The 19499-nt window shown below is 33.7% G+C and overlaps 1 protein-coding gene across 1 annotated transcript; it reads left to right on the plus strand.

Moving 5' to 3' along the window:
• The first annotated feature begins 2892 nt into the window (after positions 1–2892).
• Positions 2893–18968, plus strand: LOC123669248 (transcription factor SOX-14-like). The gene is made up of 3 exons (XM_045602866.1): positions 2893–3095; positions 17262–17562; positions 18804–18968. Exons 1-3 carry the CDS (start codon positions 2893–2895, stop codon positions 18966–18968), a joined length of 669 nt encoding a protein of 222 aa, XP_045458822.1.
• The last annotated feature ends 531 nt before the right edge of the window (positions 18969–19499 follow it).

The raw sequence follows: 19499 nt of genomic DNA on the forward strand, positions 1-19499 counted from the left end.
TGGGGAAACCCAAAAGGACTGCACAAACACCCAGACCACGGCAAACACCTGTATAGCCAATACAAATGTTTGTCATGTGCGGGGATCGAACCCGCAACCGCCAGCGCAACAGGTACAATCCATGGCTGTAACCTTTGCGCCAACGCGTGTCAATTCTGAGTGTCAGATTCTGCAATACCAATATAAAAAATATTAAAAGGTTTTTAAATAAATTACATCTTTATTCGTATTTATTAAGACTAGTCTTTATATCTAGTATTAGAGCCAAACCATAACATGAGGTCCATTGAGTTACTAATAGTGAATGTAGTTTCATTAGGGCACATTGTGAGGCAATTGTTCCACCGCAGCCTTTAGTCCTGTCTCATGTAAATTCATATTTGAAGCAACCATAACAATATACCAGACTAATCACACACGCTTATATATGAATACATACCTATTTTTATTAAAATACATACCCAAACTCATATAACAAAAGACTTGAATCTCAATGTTCAAAGTGCGTTGAAAGAACTTTTACTGAAAATACTCGTAGAATAATTATTATTCTATTGTACACCTTGCTGATAAAGTAAGAGATATCAGTGACTTATATTGTCAATTTATATATAATATTAGTACAGATACAAACTTTGTAAACATTGGGTACCTCTGTGTTTTCATAAATAATTTTCGTATGTAATAATCAAAGATCATTTTTAGGTTTGAATCTTTTGGATATTTTTTCTCTGCAATACTTACACATGAGAAATCGCGGGAATCAAACTAGCTAAAAATAAAAATGTTACGTCAATGTGTCTATTTTTAACCTTACATTAGACCAGATTAGTCATCCCTCGCATTTCTCCTTTCCTGACATTTATATCACATCTCATCCACTACGAGATGCAGCTAATATGACGCTAATGTAACGATTAAATAATTTTTAAAATACTAGCTGACCTGGCGAACTTCGTATCACCTTATTTTTTTCTGAAATATAATAATAACATAATATATCAAAATAAAATATAGCCTATCTTTTAAGTTGGATCAAACTGCACATGGTGTGCAAATTTGACTAAAATCGGTTAAGTAGTTTAGGAGTCCATTGAGGACAAACATTGTGACACGAGATTTATATATATTAAGATAATGTGTAATTTCGGATTTAATTCGTTAAAAATACACAGGTACACAAATTTTGTAATAGACATTTTTTTAAAGAGTAACTGAGCGGTTTCTTGACGATTCTACCCGATTGCTTTCTCTACGCTTCAGCCTGTAATATCCCATTACTGGGCATAGGCCTCTTTCCTCATGTAGGAGAAGAATCAGAGCTTAATCCACCACGCTGCTCCAATGCGGATTGGCGGATTGCTTTCTCTACAGGATCTATATTCTGACTCTGTGGTAACTTCAATTTAAGTATAATTTTTAAAATGACGATTCAATAGCGCTTTCGAAGAAAAGGTTTTTTTTTATTTTGATATGAAACATCAGTATTAGGGCCTATCCTTCTCCTACTTAGAGAAGGAGGCCTATGCTAGAAGTGGGATGTTACAGGCTGAATTCATGTATTACGGTCTGTTACATTGATTGCCGTTAAAACTATCTGGCGAATGGCGATATCCAAAAGATAAAAAGTTTATTATTTAATTTTGAAGTAAAACTTCTTTACGTACGCTTGACTTGGGGAGTAAGCTGGTGAATGCGTGACGAGAGCGTTACGAAAAGTGTGATCGAGGCGAAATAATAAATGTAATATTACCACATGTGATATTTTTGTCTCAAACAAGAGATTCTAGGAGGATTCTAGGATCAAATAAATAATTAAAAAACGAAGTAATCTTAATTTATTACAAAAATGCTTATTACTAACGCGTTTTTAATTTTTAATTTTTTTTTTATAGTTTTATAATCCAGCTTAACTATATCTACAAGTCTAGAATGTCAATTAGGCGAAATAAATGTACTATGCAATATAATTATTGTGTAAAAAATTTGTTCAGTAAAATTATTTTAAAATGATTTTTTTTACATTTCAAAACAGATGTAATAAAATAGTATTAGATTTCATTTACATTATTTTACAATTAATATTACAAGGTTCTCACACAATAAAAAAACGAAAAAAAAACCAAAACAAAAGATATACAAATAATTTTACACACATAAAAAATAAAATAAAAAATATTAACCACATGCACATTTATACATATAATGTCAATACATTACTTGAAATACATTTTTTTTTTACATAGATTAAATTTTTTTCTTTTTTATTTTACCAACTCAACTAATTTCATACGATGTATACTCGCCCTTACAAATCACACCCGCACGTATGCAACGTACTTTATAAGACAATTTTCCAATCCGCACACCTCGTACGAATCGAATCCATCCAATTACCGGAGCACGCTTCTCTTACAAGCCAAGGTTGCGGTTTAAAAAAGGAATTTAATCTCGCTAATAAACATGCTAACAAGAACACACGATCACCTGTTGCGGACCGCGAGACGGACAGCGCCTCAGCCTATCGGAGCCCTGCGTCCGCCCACGGCGCCCTCTGATTGGCCGACGACCCTGAGGGGGGGAATAGCCGAGGGGGAAACCGGCTAGGTCTAAGCGTTAAACATGACACTGTCAAGAAAAGCGCCGCATTGAGCTTTCGGGAGCTTTTCACGGGCGCGCGGGAATTAAACACGATTTTAATCGTTTAAGTAAAACTCGATTGATATTATATCATACAGTAATAAATAAAAAATAATATTGTAGTGCTATATTATTGAAAAGCAATAACCATTTTTTATGAAAAAAAAAATGAATTTGCAAAGTGATCACGGACTGAATTTTAGTTAAAATATTGTATTCGTAAGTTAAATTTAATTTTTTTAAAAGTCAAAAATGTCACTTGGGAAACAGCCTTCAGATCACATAAAGAGACCGATGAACGCCTTCATGGTGTGGTCGAGAGGTCAGAGGCGGAAAATGGCACAAGACAATCCTAAAATGCACAATTCAGAAATATCGAAGCGGCTCGGAGCGGAATGGAAGCTACTCACTGAGATGGAGAAGCGACCTTTCATTGATGAAGCGAAAAGATTACGGTTAGTAAAAGTTGAAGGAAAATCCTTTTATTTTCAAAAAAAAATTGTATTTATTAGTTCTTTCTCGCACATATTAACTTGCCACCTTTGAACCTACAAACTGATATATCTAAACTACGATTAGTGTTAAGTATGTTACAAATTATACTAAAATAAAAATTATAATTCATGTAATTAAATTACATATCTTTAATAGAAGAAGCTCAGCCTTGGGTCGTTTAAAGTATTTATCAGATTTAAAACATTCAAATAAATAAATTTATATTTAAAAAAAAAAACTATATAAATTCACATAATATAATTAAAATATAATATTTTAACTTATTCTATCAATGAAGTTCCAAATCCATTATTTCTATTTTATAAAAATAATTTAACCGATTGAAAGGTACTTGATTGTAGGTAACATTTTATAATATTTTTATTTGTAATTTACATTATATATTGTATTGAAAATTTATGATATTTGCCTCCGTAGATATAAAACTAGTGCTTCCTGTGTTTACTAAGTTCGATATTGAAATTACAAATATACGAAAACGTCGGCTATATACCAGCTTGAAGCCAGGTCGACATGCTAGTTCAGTACATGCCACAATGCACGAATAACCTATTTTTCGTATGTGAATGACTAATCATATTACAATATTTAACATTGGTAAATAAACGTGCATCAGAATTGATAACTACATTTAGGTACTGTTTGATTGAATATTTTCGATGTAAAAAGTGTTTTTTTTTTACATATTCGTACAATATTTTAAAATATGATTTATGTAATGAAAAAAATCTATAAATATTTTATGAAAATTATAGTATATTTTATGCGTTTTATAAATTCAAGAAACGTGGAATTTTAAATTTTGATTTTATCAATAAGCAATTTTAAAAATTAAACACCGTGAATGAAATTCAGTTATATCAAACGACAAATTGTTATCTTCGATAAAATCTTGCACTTCTGTCGTTTCTTCTTCAAAATCTTTGGTTGTATTACACATGCTGTAGACATTTTAGTTTTCCAACATAAATTAGCTTACCAGTGAACTTCATACTTTTTTCGTGACAACGTATGTCGTATACCTACTTAGGTAATTCTTCATCACAGAAAAATTTACATTCCGTTAATAGAATATACAATCGATGGTAACTTTATATTATTTAAAATTAATTACTTAAAAACATATGATTTTTAAAATACTTATTTGAGTGTTTTTGAACCTACTTATTTTTTATTTTTTTGAATTTATAAAATTTATAGTTTTAAGAGCAGAAAAATAGTATCCTAAACTTTTAATTACACACAGTAACAGAGAGACAAATACATATACATATAAATTTTTCCGTGTTTACTCGTATATGACTACTTATGCGAATGTCACTTGGTTAGGCGCGCATGGAATTGTTACATTAAAATTTTAAAAAATATTTTGATTTAATTTGCCATGATAATAACTATAATAATTGTGTCATGGCTATTAAATAACAAACTGTTGAGCTAACTCATAAGCAAATTTAAAAATATATTGTAATATTACAAATATGTTGTGTTGTGAGATAAATGTTAAAAGTAATCAAGTAGTTTAAATATTATTATCTATTATTATATAAATTGTTGTTGAAATAATAAATACGTTTTCAATTTGAAAACAAATTCTATAAGTATAATTTACAAGGCCGGAATTATACGAGTACGATGCTCCAATGGATATTATTATATACATTGACTGTTTGCAGAACCAATATTTGTTATATTATATTATTTGACTTTCGTTATTTTGGCTTTCGTTAAGTGTGTATATCACCTTATGACGAAATAAATGTTTTCATTTCATTTCATTTTAATATTCCCAATAAGAATTTATTTATATAAGTGCAGTGTGTACACTTATCAATTCATGATAGTAAATTAAGGCGAAATGAAGAAACACTTGAATGTTAGTATGTACTTTTCGCTATTCCTTATCAAGTAATTTCGCTCCTATGAAATATATTTAAACCCATTATGGGTTTTAAATTTTTTATGTGTTATTACTTGACTTGCTGCTTGACGGACTCGTTCGCACAATTGATGCTAAACCTGTTTACCGCTCCAAAGTTGTGGGATCACTCCCGAATCTAGATGAAGCTTGACTAAAGAAGGACCTTACAACCTAATTTTAGTGTAAACAAGGTGGCCAGAGCTCCTGGGGTAAAACTGGGTTCACACTTCACAGCGGGTTAGCAACGCACTTGTGATGCTCCCACCGTATACTTGTTGGTACCTCTATGATGAAAAAAGTGTTTATACTAGTGATGTAACTGACTAATAGCTTATCAAATATATATTGCACTAGCGACCGGCCCCGGCTTCGCACGGTTGCAAAAACTATCAGTGTTCTTCTATTATATTACGCATGTATTATACATATAAATCTTCCTCTTCAATCACTCTATCTATTAAAAGAAACCGCACCAAAATCCGTTGTGTAGTTTTAAAGATTTAAGCATACATAGGGACAGAGCACGCCGTGCGTGTATGTAAACTTAAAAATAAAAATGTACATTTTCCTTAAAGAAGTATTAATATTAAAAGTTATCTTTATCTTTTTACTCACTTGGTTCACATTAGGTACATGTGCAAAAATCTTCGGAATTATAATATATATATATATATATAAGGAGTAATTATATATGATATTTTTTCAAATAAATAATAACTAATTATTAAAAATTTATATATAATTTTGTGGTAATAATTATATATTTAGGAATAATTATAATTAGGAAAAATTTGTTGAGGTTGGGCAAAGCAGAATACATCATGCTCGAAATCTGGATCAACCAGACTGGTGAAAAGCCTCAAATTCCTAAATGACACTGATCTCAAGTAATTACTTGTTCCTGTTATTAGTAAGGTGGCCAGAACTCTTAGGGGAGAGTCAGGAGTAGGTTCGGCAACGCGCTTGCGATGTTGCAGGTGTCTATAAGCTACGGTAATCGCTTACCATCGGGTGGGGGCCATACGCTTGTCTATCGACCTAGTTTTATAAAAAAATAATTATATATATATTTTTAAAGGCAATTTAAAAAAAATGAATTAAAATATTGAGAAAATTAAATCATTTGTTACTTGAAACATAGCTTTTATACGTATATGGATACTGTTTGTGGCTGTTGCGCTGGCGGTTGCAGGTTCAATCCCCACACATGACAAACATTTGTATTGGTCATACAGATGTTTGCCGTGGTCTGGGTGTTTGTGCAGTCCATTTGGGTTTTCCCATCGTGCCTCGGAGAGCACGTCAAGCCGTCAATCTAGGTTGTTATCATATATAAATAATAGCGATCCCGAAACCCGCATTGGATCAGCGTGGTAGATTAAGCTCTCATCCTTCTCCTACATGAGGAAAGAGGCCAATGCCCAGCAGTGGGATATTACAGCCTGAAGCGTGTATTGCTATTTTTGTACCAACTATTAAGTGATTCTTTTGTCTGGATATGTTTTGGTTGTCTGGTGGTATTTGATAGTATTATTGGCGACAACAGCGATGCTTAATAAAATTTCATAATATTAACTTACGAAAAATGATTATATAAACTAAAAGGACAAAATAGTTGTTTGCGGACGTGTCAAAATGTTGTCTTATGTTTCTAAACAACTTCAAAGAAAGGTTTTCAATTGAATTGTATTCTTTTTTATGTTTGTTAACTCAGAACTTTTGACCGAGTGGACAGATTTCAATGTTTTTTTTTTGGATCAAAATTCGGTGCTATTTATATTTAATTGAGATCTCAGAAGTACTTTTTTAGTTGTCGCTCACAAGGCGATTTACTTTACTATTCTTTTATCCATCTACGTTGCATTTATACCTCATAACTTACTTTACTGGGTGTACCGATTTTGATGATTTTTAATTTACTCGAAAGCCGATATTTATCATGTGGTCACATTTAAATTTCATCGAGATCTGATTACAACTTTTGGAGTAATCTTTGATAATGCGTATTTACTTGACTAATTTTTCGTCTACCTACGTTGTATTACTTGTCGATGTAATTGAAGTCATTTTTTTCTGTTTGCGAGCAAACACAATTATTGAATTGTTCTTTAACATCATACCCATTAAATAACGATATGCTGGTCAGTTTATTTTATTTTATTAAAAATTCTTTAGTATGCACTTACAAAGAATGGTCTTAATTCTACTTGAATTTCTCACAAGTCAACCAAATAGTGTCTGTTCCAAAGAACGCAGCTTCATACAAATCTCTTGAACGTTACTCTTTATTTGTCACTAGCTTCTGCGCGCGACTTCGTCCGCGTGGAACAGATGCGCGCGCAATACTTGATCCTTATTTTGCTGCGAAGTTATTTTAAAACTGTGATATCTCCTGAGATACTCGTTGAAATCGAATTATGTACAGGGCTAATTTGTTTTAAATTAAATACTTGTGATGAATAACGTATTAATTTAGATAAGGATTAATATCATGTTTATAAAAACATCTCCGCAAATAATGCATTATTTTAGAACAAACTTGGTTAGCATAAAAAAGGTTATAATGATCCAACCTTAAAAGATAGATATATGCTGTCGCGGACTTTTATTTAGAACTTTTAAAGAGTGTCAATTCTGTCACACGTGATTTTTGCAAAACTTTAACTGTTTTCAAAGCATATGCAGCGGAAGCTCTCAAAATAAAAAATAACCTCCGATTTTTAAACATTCTTTATTGGTGCTCCGCTCCTTTTGGTCTTAGCGTGATAATTTATAGCCTTACTTCATAAATGCTGTCTAAAACTATAATTTTTCAAATCGGACCAGTAGTTTTTGAGATTAGCGCGTTCAAACAAATAAACAAACAAACTCTTCAGCTTTATAATTTAAGTATAGATAATGTAGCAGATTTCAATAATCTATCTCTTACTTTGGTTATCAGAGATACAATTTGGTAAACTACAATTAAACGTAACCTTTATAAATATATGTGATTGAAACCGTAAAAACACCATCATTATTGTTACTTCTAAACGAAGAAACGTATTATATACATAATTAACTATAAATACATGTTCTAATTTAAAAAATGTCATTATTTTTCAACAATCTCAACAAGAAAACCCAAACAAAAGAAACTTTTAATTAAACACACCACGTAGGTAACAAAATAAACTATTTACAGAGATTATAATCATTTTAATTTCTTATCAGAACGTCGACAATACAAGCACCTGCTTGGTATTAGCGTGAGACAAAACGTTCGAGGACTTTTTTATATTTGGGATGTTTTAAGGCTAAGAATTAAATAAACAGGCAAATACGATGGCGGATGTTAGTATACTTATCTCTGCCTGGGTTTTTATCTACGTTGAAAAGAAGAAGCTTTATCTAATTGAGTTACTACCTTTAGAATGAACAGTTAAATCAAAATGTGGTGAGAACGAAATTGAATTTTTTAAATATTGAGTGTATGGTGACATCTTGAAGCACTTGTATATAATTATACTAACAGCAACCCGCGGCTTCGCTCACTGAGATTTGGATAATATTTACAAACCTCTTAGACATCCTTAATGCGATCTTAGTTGCGAAATTCGTTCTTAGAGGTCTACTACCTCTAAGAACTTCTTAGATTCGTTCCTAATTCTACTAACTTTTAACTATCTCCCAGACAAATTTCAAGCTTGTAGTACAAAAAATGTAGTATTCTATGAAAATGTTTGAGAGCTTTTAGCCACTGATACAGCAATTTTTTTTTCAATAAACATGCGTATAAATAGTATATATATAATAAATGAATATTTTACACCCAGATTCGGGGTGGGGATCGAACCCACAACCCTTGGAGCATAAAGTAGGGTTACTATAAACTGCGCCATCGGGATATTCAGAATGTAACGAGATGATAATAATAATAATATGTTCTGAAATAATTCCGTTTGCTCGCAAACGAAAAAAACCGAATTCAATTACATCGACAAGTAATAAAACGTAAATCGACGAAAAAATAGTGAAGTAACTACGCGTTATCAAAGATTACTCAAAAAGTAGTTATTAGATCTCGATAAACATCAACATCATCCTAACACAAACATCAGCTTTCGATTAATTAAAAATTATCAATTCGGTACACCCAGTAAAAAGTTATGCGGATTTTCGAGAGCTTCCTGTCTGGAATCCCATCATCAGATCCTGGTTTCCTTATCATGGTACCAAACTAGGGATATCTTCTTTCCAACAAAAAAAGAATTATCAAAATCGGTACATCCAGTAGAAACTTATGCGGTATAATACAACGTAGGTCGAAGAAAAAAGTGTCAAGTAAAAACGCATTATTAGATATAACTCAAAAAGTAGTAATTAGATCTCAAATAAATTTAAATGGGATCAAATGACATACACTACCTTTCGATTAAAAAAAATATTGTCGAAATCGGTCCACCCAGTCAAAAGTTCTGAAGTAACATACATAAAAAAAATACAGTCGAATTGAGAACCTCCTCCTTTTTTGGAAGTCGGTTAAAAAAAACAATAGCTAAACAAATGAAACTATATGTAGATAAACATTTAAATGTTAGTAATATGGTGACAATTACAGAGGTATGAAACACTCAGACAGTTCTTAAGAACGAGCTAAAGCAGAAAAAATGCTTCTTATTTTCAGTTTGATGAGTTGTGATGCGTATAATACTTTCTGACCGGATGAAATCTGTATTGCCACATCATTTTATCACTTCTTATTCTTATTGTCTTCATATACACGGTGCTCACTGAAAATCAGTGTTGGGGAAACGATGTCTCAACAATACTGGGCGTCCGATTGGTGACATCATTTTTTTTTTTATATATAGCTTTGAAATTTTATATTAAGATCAAAAATTGTTCCATTTTAACTTATGTAAGCAGTTTTTATTGTTTGTTACCAATAAAAAAAAAAAAATTTTATTTTTATTTTTTTTATTTTTTCTATAATTTTTTTAACACAAAAACCTTGTCCTCAAAATAAAATAAAAAACAAAAAGAATTACCTAATTCGATGCAGTTGTACAGAAGTTATGCGGGTACACACATTTCAGCAAATAAATTTCATTTATACATAATTATTAAACATTAATTACCCATTGAATATTTAAACGCGAACCCCAATTGCGACCCTTTTTAACCCCCAAACGATAACAAATCAATCCGAAAAAGGAGAAAAGACAATTAGCAGGTCTTATTGTAATAATATCTTGCATTGTTGGGGCGAGGCGTTATCGGCGCTCGCCAGAGCTATAAAAACAAGCTTATGTCTTCAGTCTAGCTTTGTAAAAGGTACGGATATGCCCGGATGGTGCGCCGTTTGTTTTGACCTTAGAATACTGAATTGTTAGTGCGATTTGGTGATTTTGAATAAGATTTAGAGGGAAATTGTTGATTTTTGTCCTTATGATGTTTCGTAGTTTGTACCAAAAAGTAAAACTATTTTGGAATTATATCATTTATTTTCATTTCATTTATTTAATAAGTAAAACTATAGCATACTGTATTAATTGTGTTTTGATACCATAGTTAAATTATTATTTAAAAAAAATGTTCCTTCCCTTCTTTACAAAAACACAGTTTCGTATTTTATTATTAATTTTATGGTTTTAAAAAATCAAAAACTTATCTAGCAATAAAATTCGCTATAATATATATAAAATTACAACCATTTATTTAGTTAATCGATAAAATATTAAGAATACTAAACCGATTTTAAAAATATTTCACTAACAACAAACAACAACAAACAACAAAATACTTTCCGTCTTGTAGTCAGGCAACTACGTATTCTGAATTAGTAAACCTGGTGTAAAATATACATCACAATTCGTACAATTACCAGCGATCAACTGAGGTAGGGCACAGCAGGAATTTCCTGCTCAAAATCTGGAGCAGCCCGACTGGGGTAGTACCTCGGACGTTACAGAAGATCACAGCTAAATAATACTGTTTTCAAGCAGTATTGTGTTCCTGTTGGTGAGTAAGGTGACCAGAGCTCCTGAAGGGGGATTGAGGATTGGGTCGGTAACGCGCTTGCGATGCTTCTGGTGTTGCAGGTGTCTATAAGCTACGGTAATCGCCTACCATCAGGTGAGCCGTACGCTTGATTGTCGACATATTGACATAAAAAAATTTATAAGGGTGTGGAGGTATTAAGTGGGTTAATAACATATATGGCAAAACAACGTTTGCGGGGTCAATTAGTTTAGACGTAAAATTAAAAATAAACTATAATTTATAATTTCTTTATTTAAGTAGACTTCAAAAACACTTATCGTCATTATACGTCATTTTTACGCTTTATTTTTATTTATATAGACATCAGTATTAATATAAAAACATTATAGTCAACGCTGTTAAAACCGCAACGGATATCTATACCAATATACCTCAAGTATAAGTCAAATGATACGCCACAGACGCATCCCGTGACCACACACTCAACGTAGTAGCTGGGGGCGTCTAGAATTTAATTTCGACTCTGTTTGTTCTCCGCTATCGGTCAATACTCACACAATACTTAAAGGCGCGTCCGTGTTGACATTTATACTTATTTTTTATCATTTATTTGATCGATAAAATTCGATCACAAACAACAGTCTTCGTTTTTATCTTTGGATTTTTTGACCGGACAAATGGTTGTACGAGCTGTTTTGTAACGTTCTTATTTAAATATTATGATAGCTTAAGCAATGTTATATATATTTATTTATTTTTACTGTATGGAAGTAAAATAACGTGTATATGTGCCTATCTTTACAATAATTATATTCCCAGTTATTATTTTGGACAAACGTGGACAATAGTGCGTGCGTACACAGTACACATGTCAGAAGCGAAACATCCTTGACAAACTAATTTTTAAGTCTCGTTTGCTGTGTGGCTACGGCACTAAAGAATATAGCCACCCCCTCTCTTCCCGTGGGTGTCGTAAGAGGCGACTAAGGGATAACAAGGTTCCACTACCACCTTGGAACTTAAGAAACCGACCGATGACGGAATAACCATCTAACCGCTGGCTTTGAAACACACAGACCGAAGACGGGCAGCAGCGTCTTAGGTGCGACAAAGCCAGCCCTGCGGTCACCAACCCGCCTGCCCAGCGTGGTGACTATGGGCAACACACATGAGTTCACGCATTTTTGGCGCAAACTTGTGGAGGCCTATGTCCAGCAGTGGACTGCAATAGGCTGGAATGATGAAGTCTCGTTTATATTTATATAAATCTAAAGCTTTAGATTTCTGTTCAAGTACCATCGACATAAACGTTGCCGTTTCATCCGAAAAAATTTTACCCCTAAAGCCCCTTACCCCTTTGTGCCTAAAGAAGTCGCACTTCAAAATATATTCTTTTATATAAAACCGCTAAGTAAACCGGATACATGACAATAATAAAATAACACAACATTAGTACATTGCCTTAGGAACTTAACAAACACATATCACCTCTAAAATTAACCTCTAGTCAGAACCAATACGCGCAGACAAACAATAAACACATAAAGCGTCTTTTCATATCGAGAATGATACCGATGTATCGATGTTTACCGAACTCGATTAACTCAGTCGAATATACGCCAAAAAAATGTCCGATAACAAGATAGGTTTTTTCTTGAGATATATTCTGCTTTCGTTATCGCGTCTGTTTGTCCGGTAAACAGTAATGAAGGAATTGATAGTGGACGGTCGTCGACCCCGATTATTTTTTCGTTGTTCCCGAAAACAACTTTTTTTTGTAATCGTTTGGTATCTTTTGGGATTTGTGAATGGGTATAATAATGAATGTGTTTGATGATCTTTTAAATATAATAATAATGATAATGATAAATTTATTTGTGAAAACACACTGCATCGGGTTAAAATTATATAAAGAGAAAACCCATAGTACAAAATTTACAACAAGGACTAAATACAAAGAGGGTCAAATCGTAAAACAAAACAAAAAAAAAGATACAACATAAGCTTATCTATTAAAAGTATTTAACTAAATACATTATTTATATAAGTTAGCAGCATACCTCACAAAAAGGTGTGACCTAAGTTTACGTTAGGACTGTTAATATAAGCAAACATTACACATCATTTTATGATAATGTCAATTAAGGTCAATCTCTTCTTAATAAATAAACATTTAAATATCTAAATATTACAATTATAAGTTCAATATTACGAAACGAGAGAGATGGACCGAAGTTTTACAATATTCTTTTATTCATTCATTTGACATTCAGTGAATAATAATTTTTCCTTAATTTTTCAATGTATATATCTTCTTTATTTTCATTTGACGCAACCAATAAAATATATATTATGACTATATGTATAGTGTATACATCCATAATTATGCATTGAGTAAAAAGCGGTTATTTTAATATTACAAACAAACAATTCAATTTTTTTATTTGTATTGATTTAAAAAATATATATAGGTATATGAAAAATAGTCGGTAATAAAGGGCATTGACAATTATATAATTTCAGTAAAAAAAATTAAAAGTAATTCCTTAAAAAATCAGTAAGTGGTCTTTAAGTGAGAAAAATAAGATCCATCAATAAATTATTAATTTTTAAACTATTCAAGTATAAGTGCACATCAAATAAATAAATGAAACAAAAAATTAAATGTTTTACAGATTTAACATCATAAAGCTGACAAATTCTGTCTAATTGTGCTTATACAAAATGTAGAGAATCGAAATAAAATTATACTAACAAAATTATAACATACAAATGCCAGGCAACTAATCCTATGGGCGGACCTTTAAACGCCAATGTTAGTAGATGTGGGGGTAACTTTACATTGATGACATACATACATTTTAAGTATCTTTATAAACATTTTGTTTTCTAATGTTTACGCGAATTACTCATTACAATGAAACAACTTTTTCGGATTTTATCGCGATTTATTAAGTCCTCCCGTGCCCATGGTTGCTGGAAAATATCCGAAACGTCGGACATCTAAAAAACTTAATAAATCGCGATAACATCCGAAAAAGTTGTTTCATAGTAATCTATATAATAATATATATAAAAGCGAAAGGTCACTCACTCATCACGAAATCTCTGAAACTATAACACCTACAAACTTGAAATTTGGCAGGTAGGTTCCTTATAAGACGTAGGCATCCGCTAAGAACGGATTTTACGAAACTCGATTCCTAAGGGAGTAAAACGGGGGTTGGAAGTTTGTATGAAAGTCCTATGTTTTTGAAGTAAGAGACTTGAAATTTAAAATGTAAGCTCTATAGATGGTGAAAAGGTTTCCAAATAATGTATCTTTAGAAATTAACTCCCTTTTGGGGTTAAAACGGGGGATGGTAGGCTGACTCACTCATCGCGAAATCTAAGAAACTATAATAGCTACAAACTTAAAATTTGGAAGGAAGGCTCCTTATAGAGCGTAGACATCCGCTAAGAACGGATTTTACAAAAATCGACCCTTAAAGGGGTTAAACGGGGGTTGAAAGTTTGTGTGAAAGTCCCATGTTTTTGAAGTAAGAGACTTGAAATTTAAAATGTATGCCTTATAGATGATGAGAAGGTGTCCAAATAATGTTTCTTTAGAAATCAACTCCCTTTTGGGGTTAAAACGGGGGATGGTAGGTTTAATCACTCATCACGAAATCTCCGAAACTATAACACCTACAAACTTGAAATTTGGCAGATAGGTTCCTTTTAGAGCGTAAACATTTGCTAAGAAAGGGTTTTACGAAATTCGACCCCTGAGGGGGTAAAAAGGGGGTTGGAAGTTTGTAAGAAAGTCCTATGTTTTTTAAGTAAGAGACTTGAAATTTAAAATGTACGCTCTTTAGATAGTGAAAAGGTGTTCAAATAATGTATCTTTAGAAGTCAACTCCTTTTTGGGGTTAAAACGGGGAATGGTAGGTTGACTCCCCCATTACGAAATCTCCGAAACTATAACAGCTAAAAACTTGAAATTTGGCATGTAGGTTCCTTATATAGCGTAAACATCCGCTAAGAGCTGATTTTATGAAACTCGACCCTTAAAGGGATAAAACGGGGGTTGGAAGTTTGTATGAAAGTCCTATGTTTTTGAAGTAAGAGACTTGAAATTTAAAATGTATGCTCTATAGATGGTATAAAGGTGACCAAATAATGTATCTTTAGAAAGCAACTCTCTTTTGGAGTTAAAACGGGGGATGGTAGGTTGACACACTCATCACGAAACCTCCGAAACTATAACAGCTACAAACTTGAAATTTGGCAGGTAGGTTCCTTATAGGGCGTAAACATCCGCTAAGAACTGATTTTACGAAAACCGACACCTAAGGGGATAAAACGGGGGTCGGAAGTTTGTATGAAAGTCTTATGTTTTTGAAGTAAGAGATTTGAAATTCAAAATATATGTTCTATAGATGGTGAGCAGGTATCCAAATAATGCATCGTAATCTATATATATAAAAGAGAAAGGTCACTGACTCACTCATCAAAAACCGCTGGATGGTCTATCCATCCAGGTTGGACAAATATAAAGTTTGGCAGGGATGTAGATTATAGTTAGCAGACGTCCGCTAAGAACGGATTTTAAGATATTCCATCGCTAAGTGGGTTTAATTGGGGTTGATAGTTTGTATGAAACATATACAGCCTGAAAATAAAACCGAAAATGTGGTGTATAGAGAGGTTTTATAAAAATAACTATTAAATTATACTAAATTGTGCCTTTTAAAAAGTTACTCAGTTTGATAAGCATTTCAAGTGACTGAAATAAAAACATAATTTGCGTTAAACATCTTAATAGTAATATATAACTTCATAACCACGAGGACGTAATCGCGGGCAACAGTTAGCGTATTATAAACAAAGTCCCCAAAAGTGTATGTGATCGATTCGCTCAAAATTTACTGAACGGATTTTTATGCGGTTCCATCATTGTAGAGGGCTCCACCATTGGCAAGAGGAAGGTTTACGGAACGGCTAAGCCGATTTTGATGAGAGTTTCACTGGAAGTTTGCCGGCAAAACTTTACTTTACTTTACTTTACTTTACTTTGTGACACACTAACTTCAACGCGGGCGAAGCCGCGGGCACAGCTAGTATCTTATAATATTCAAAGTAAAGTTAATTCAATATTACCTTGTTCGTTCCGTTTTACGACTATCTCTAATTTACCGTCCATTGTAAATCTATATCGATGTGAAAGGCTGATATTCAGCAAACAGCGTTCGAAAACCTCAGCATACGAACTATCATCCGTCCTTGGTCCATTCGAATAATTACAATCGACTCGCTGACAATCGCGATTCTATCACAAAGCTCGCATAATCGGACGCTGTGTCGACTCTTTCGCGTAACTAAATGACGTAACATCCAAATATTGTATCGAAATTTTAACCTTAATCCGCGACAATAGAGTTCAAAGTAGCCCGTGCAGTTTTGTGCCATAGTAATGGGTATGGAATAACACTCGATTGTGACGGGGACAATGCAATAATCCACGTATTGTTGAATTGACATTGTTGTTTTAAGGGTGGCGGGCGTTCGCGACAATTGTACGCTTTATTGCATAAATAATAATGTTATTCTGCCCAGTGGAGTTTCATTGTGGCGTTTTGTTGCTAAACTTATGGCCGTGAATGAAATTATAAAGTTACGTTTCAATAAAAATTTAGAGGAAACTTTTTACGGAAAATTATTCTTATCAAAATATATACGTATTTAAATAAATAAATACATCATTCAAACCGGTGTAAGTTCTTATAAACGATTTATGGAATGTGAATTAATTAGGGCAAAAATAGTTTTTAATGCAATTTTTCATTATGTTTTTCAAGACTTCTCTTGACTATTGGGTCGCAGTATCCAACTCAGACTAGCAACGCTATTTTTTTATACAATGCCATACGCAATACGTAATCGTACGATACATAATACCATTTATAAAATAGCTCGTTATTTTCAGCAGTTAAAGTAGTCCATAGTTTTTCAACTTTTTGAAACATCAAAAAGATATTCTGGTAATCATATTCGTCAAGTACATTTGAGCTACAATTCGCGATGTACAGTTTTAATACACCTAAGGAAAGTAGCCATCACCCTTCTAATGAATACATTTAACACTGAATCATCACGTATTGTACAGTTAACAGGGTTTTTTAATGTACTTAAACTAACCCTTTATTTCATTCACTAGGGCCCTGCACATGAAAGAGCATCCAGACTACAAATATAGACCGAGACGGAAACCGAAGGCTCTCGTCAAGAAGGAACCCAAGTTTGGATTCAACATATCCGGACTTATGGCGCCAGTACCACGGCTGGTAGCCCCTTCCCTTCCACAGCCGATACCCCAACTACCAGTCCCTCATCACTTGTTACAAGAAAAGCCCGACCTGAGTCGAGCACTGTTCCCGCCAATACCATACCCGTTTTATCCATTCGCGAAGATTCCGTCCGATGATGGGAAGCTGGCTGCTGAACTCGCTCACTTGCAAGTATGTTTATCTATATTTGTGTAGAAAAAATGTACACTATGTATATATTTATTGTAGCATAATAATTTAATATCTGATGCCGACGTGGCGCAATGGTCACGACACTGGTTTGTGGCTATGTTGTTATCATGTACATCGGATAGGGATTGTTACACATAGTAGGGAATATATCCGCCAACCCACATTGGAGCAGCGTGGTGGATTAAGCTCTGATCTTTCTCCTACATGGGGAAAGAGGCCTATGCCCAGCAGTGGGAATACAGGCAGAAGCGTAGTAATCTAATATCTGTAGCCTCAGACATCACGACGCGTTAACACCCACTGCCTTAACTACATCTTTTGCTAACATTCATAGGTGTGCTCACACTCCTAGCTCATGACAATTTGTGACCAGTCAGGCCTGGCCAGAAATGGCAAATTTTTGTCTAGTCCGTCCAAACAAATGCTCGTAATGCGGTTGAGTGAAAGGTTTTTATTGTGTTAACTGAGGTAGGACACAGCAGGAATTTCCTGCTCAAAATATGGAGCAGGCCGACTGGGGTAGTCTTACACCTAAACCTGTCTATGTCTGTCAGGTCAAAATTTAACCGTTCGTTTTGCTAACCGATCGTTTGAATGAAAAACGAATCGTTTTCTAAATATAGGAACTGAGCGTCGAAAGAATCGTAAAAAAAAATCACACATCTAATACAGAAGATGATTCCCTTAAAAATGGCTACCAATTGGATATATCCATTCGCATCGTTTATAAAATTACAACGATAACTCTGAGTAATGGGTGGTTGTTATTTTTTTTTTAAATAAGGTCCTTCAACCGTGCCGTATCGAGGTCAACTGTCGTTCGATGTTAAATTAACTATGGTGTTATAATGAGGCCGTATAGAGATGACATACAGACCTTACAGAAGATCACAGCAAAATAATACTGTTTTCAACCAGTGTTGTGTTCCTGTTGGTGAATAAGGTGACCAGAGCTCCTGGGGGGATTGGAAATTGGGTCGGCAACGCGCTTGCGATGCTTCTGGTGTTGCAGGCGTCTATAAGCTACGGTAATCGCTTACCATCAGGTGAGCCGTACGTGAGTTTGACGACCTAGTGACATAAAAAAAATTGATAATCTGGATTAAAATTTTACGAATCCGACTTACATGTCTCATAATAATTTAATGTAAGTCTACACTATTATTGACTTGATTACAATCAAATCTTGAAGTGAATATTAAACAAGTTCTTGTTCACAGGCGCTGTACGGAGGTGCTTTATACAGCTCAGCGCTATACAGCAGTGCACTATCTCCTTGTGGGTGTCCACCACGACGGTCCCCCTCTCCCCCTCCGGACGTCAAGCGCCCTGTCGCTTACGTCCTCATGAAGAACGACGAGGAACCACCGCAACACGTCATATGAAGGCCGGTGGCGCTCCCGGCGCGACCCTACCCGCACTGGGAGCAGCCCTCCACCTCCAACGAAAGAGACAGTACACCTGACAGCATATAAAAAGGCACGTTTTAAGTGTTCTTAAACAAAAAAAAAAATGTCGAAAAAACAAAGATAATAGGAGTGTTTAATTTTTTTTTTGTAAGTGCAATGTTGTTGTAGCTACATAAAAAAGCCGATGATTACTGGTGTGGCTATGGTTTTTAGTTCATGGTTTTTACTTCAAGGTGGTTAATCTTATGCACGTGTTGAAAAATACAGACTTTGCAGTATAGAAGTGCAACCGGTGAAACGTAGGGCACCCCTCTTTTCGTTTCAGCAGTATGTGGGTATACCGTATTGATTGCTACTCTAAGGTTCTCCCCGGAAAAGTCTAATGTGTATAAAAACTGTAAAAGTGCAATATCATATGTTATATAAAATCGTACGAACTCATTAATTTTCGAAGGTGCTGGTATTTTTAAAGTGTTAATTATGTTTGTTTTTTAATTTGTGTTCTCA

The sequence above is a fragment of the Melitaea cinxia genome, chromosome 3 (assembly GCF_905220565.1).
Source record: "Melitaea cinxia chromosome 3, ilMelCinx1.1, whole genome shotgun sequence".
Lineage (NCBI taxonomy): Eukaryota > Metazoa > Arthropoda > Insecta > Lepidoptera > Nymphalidae > Melitaea > Melitaea cinxia.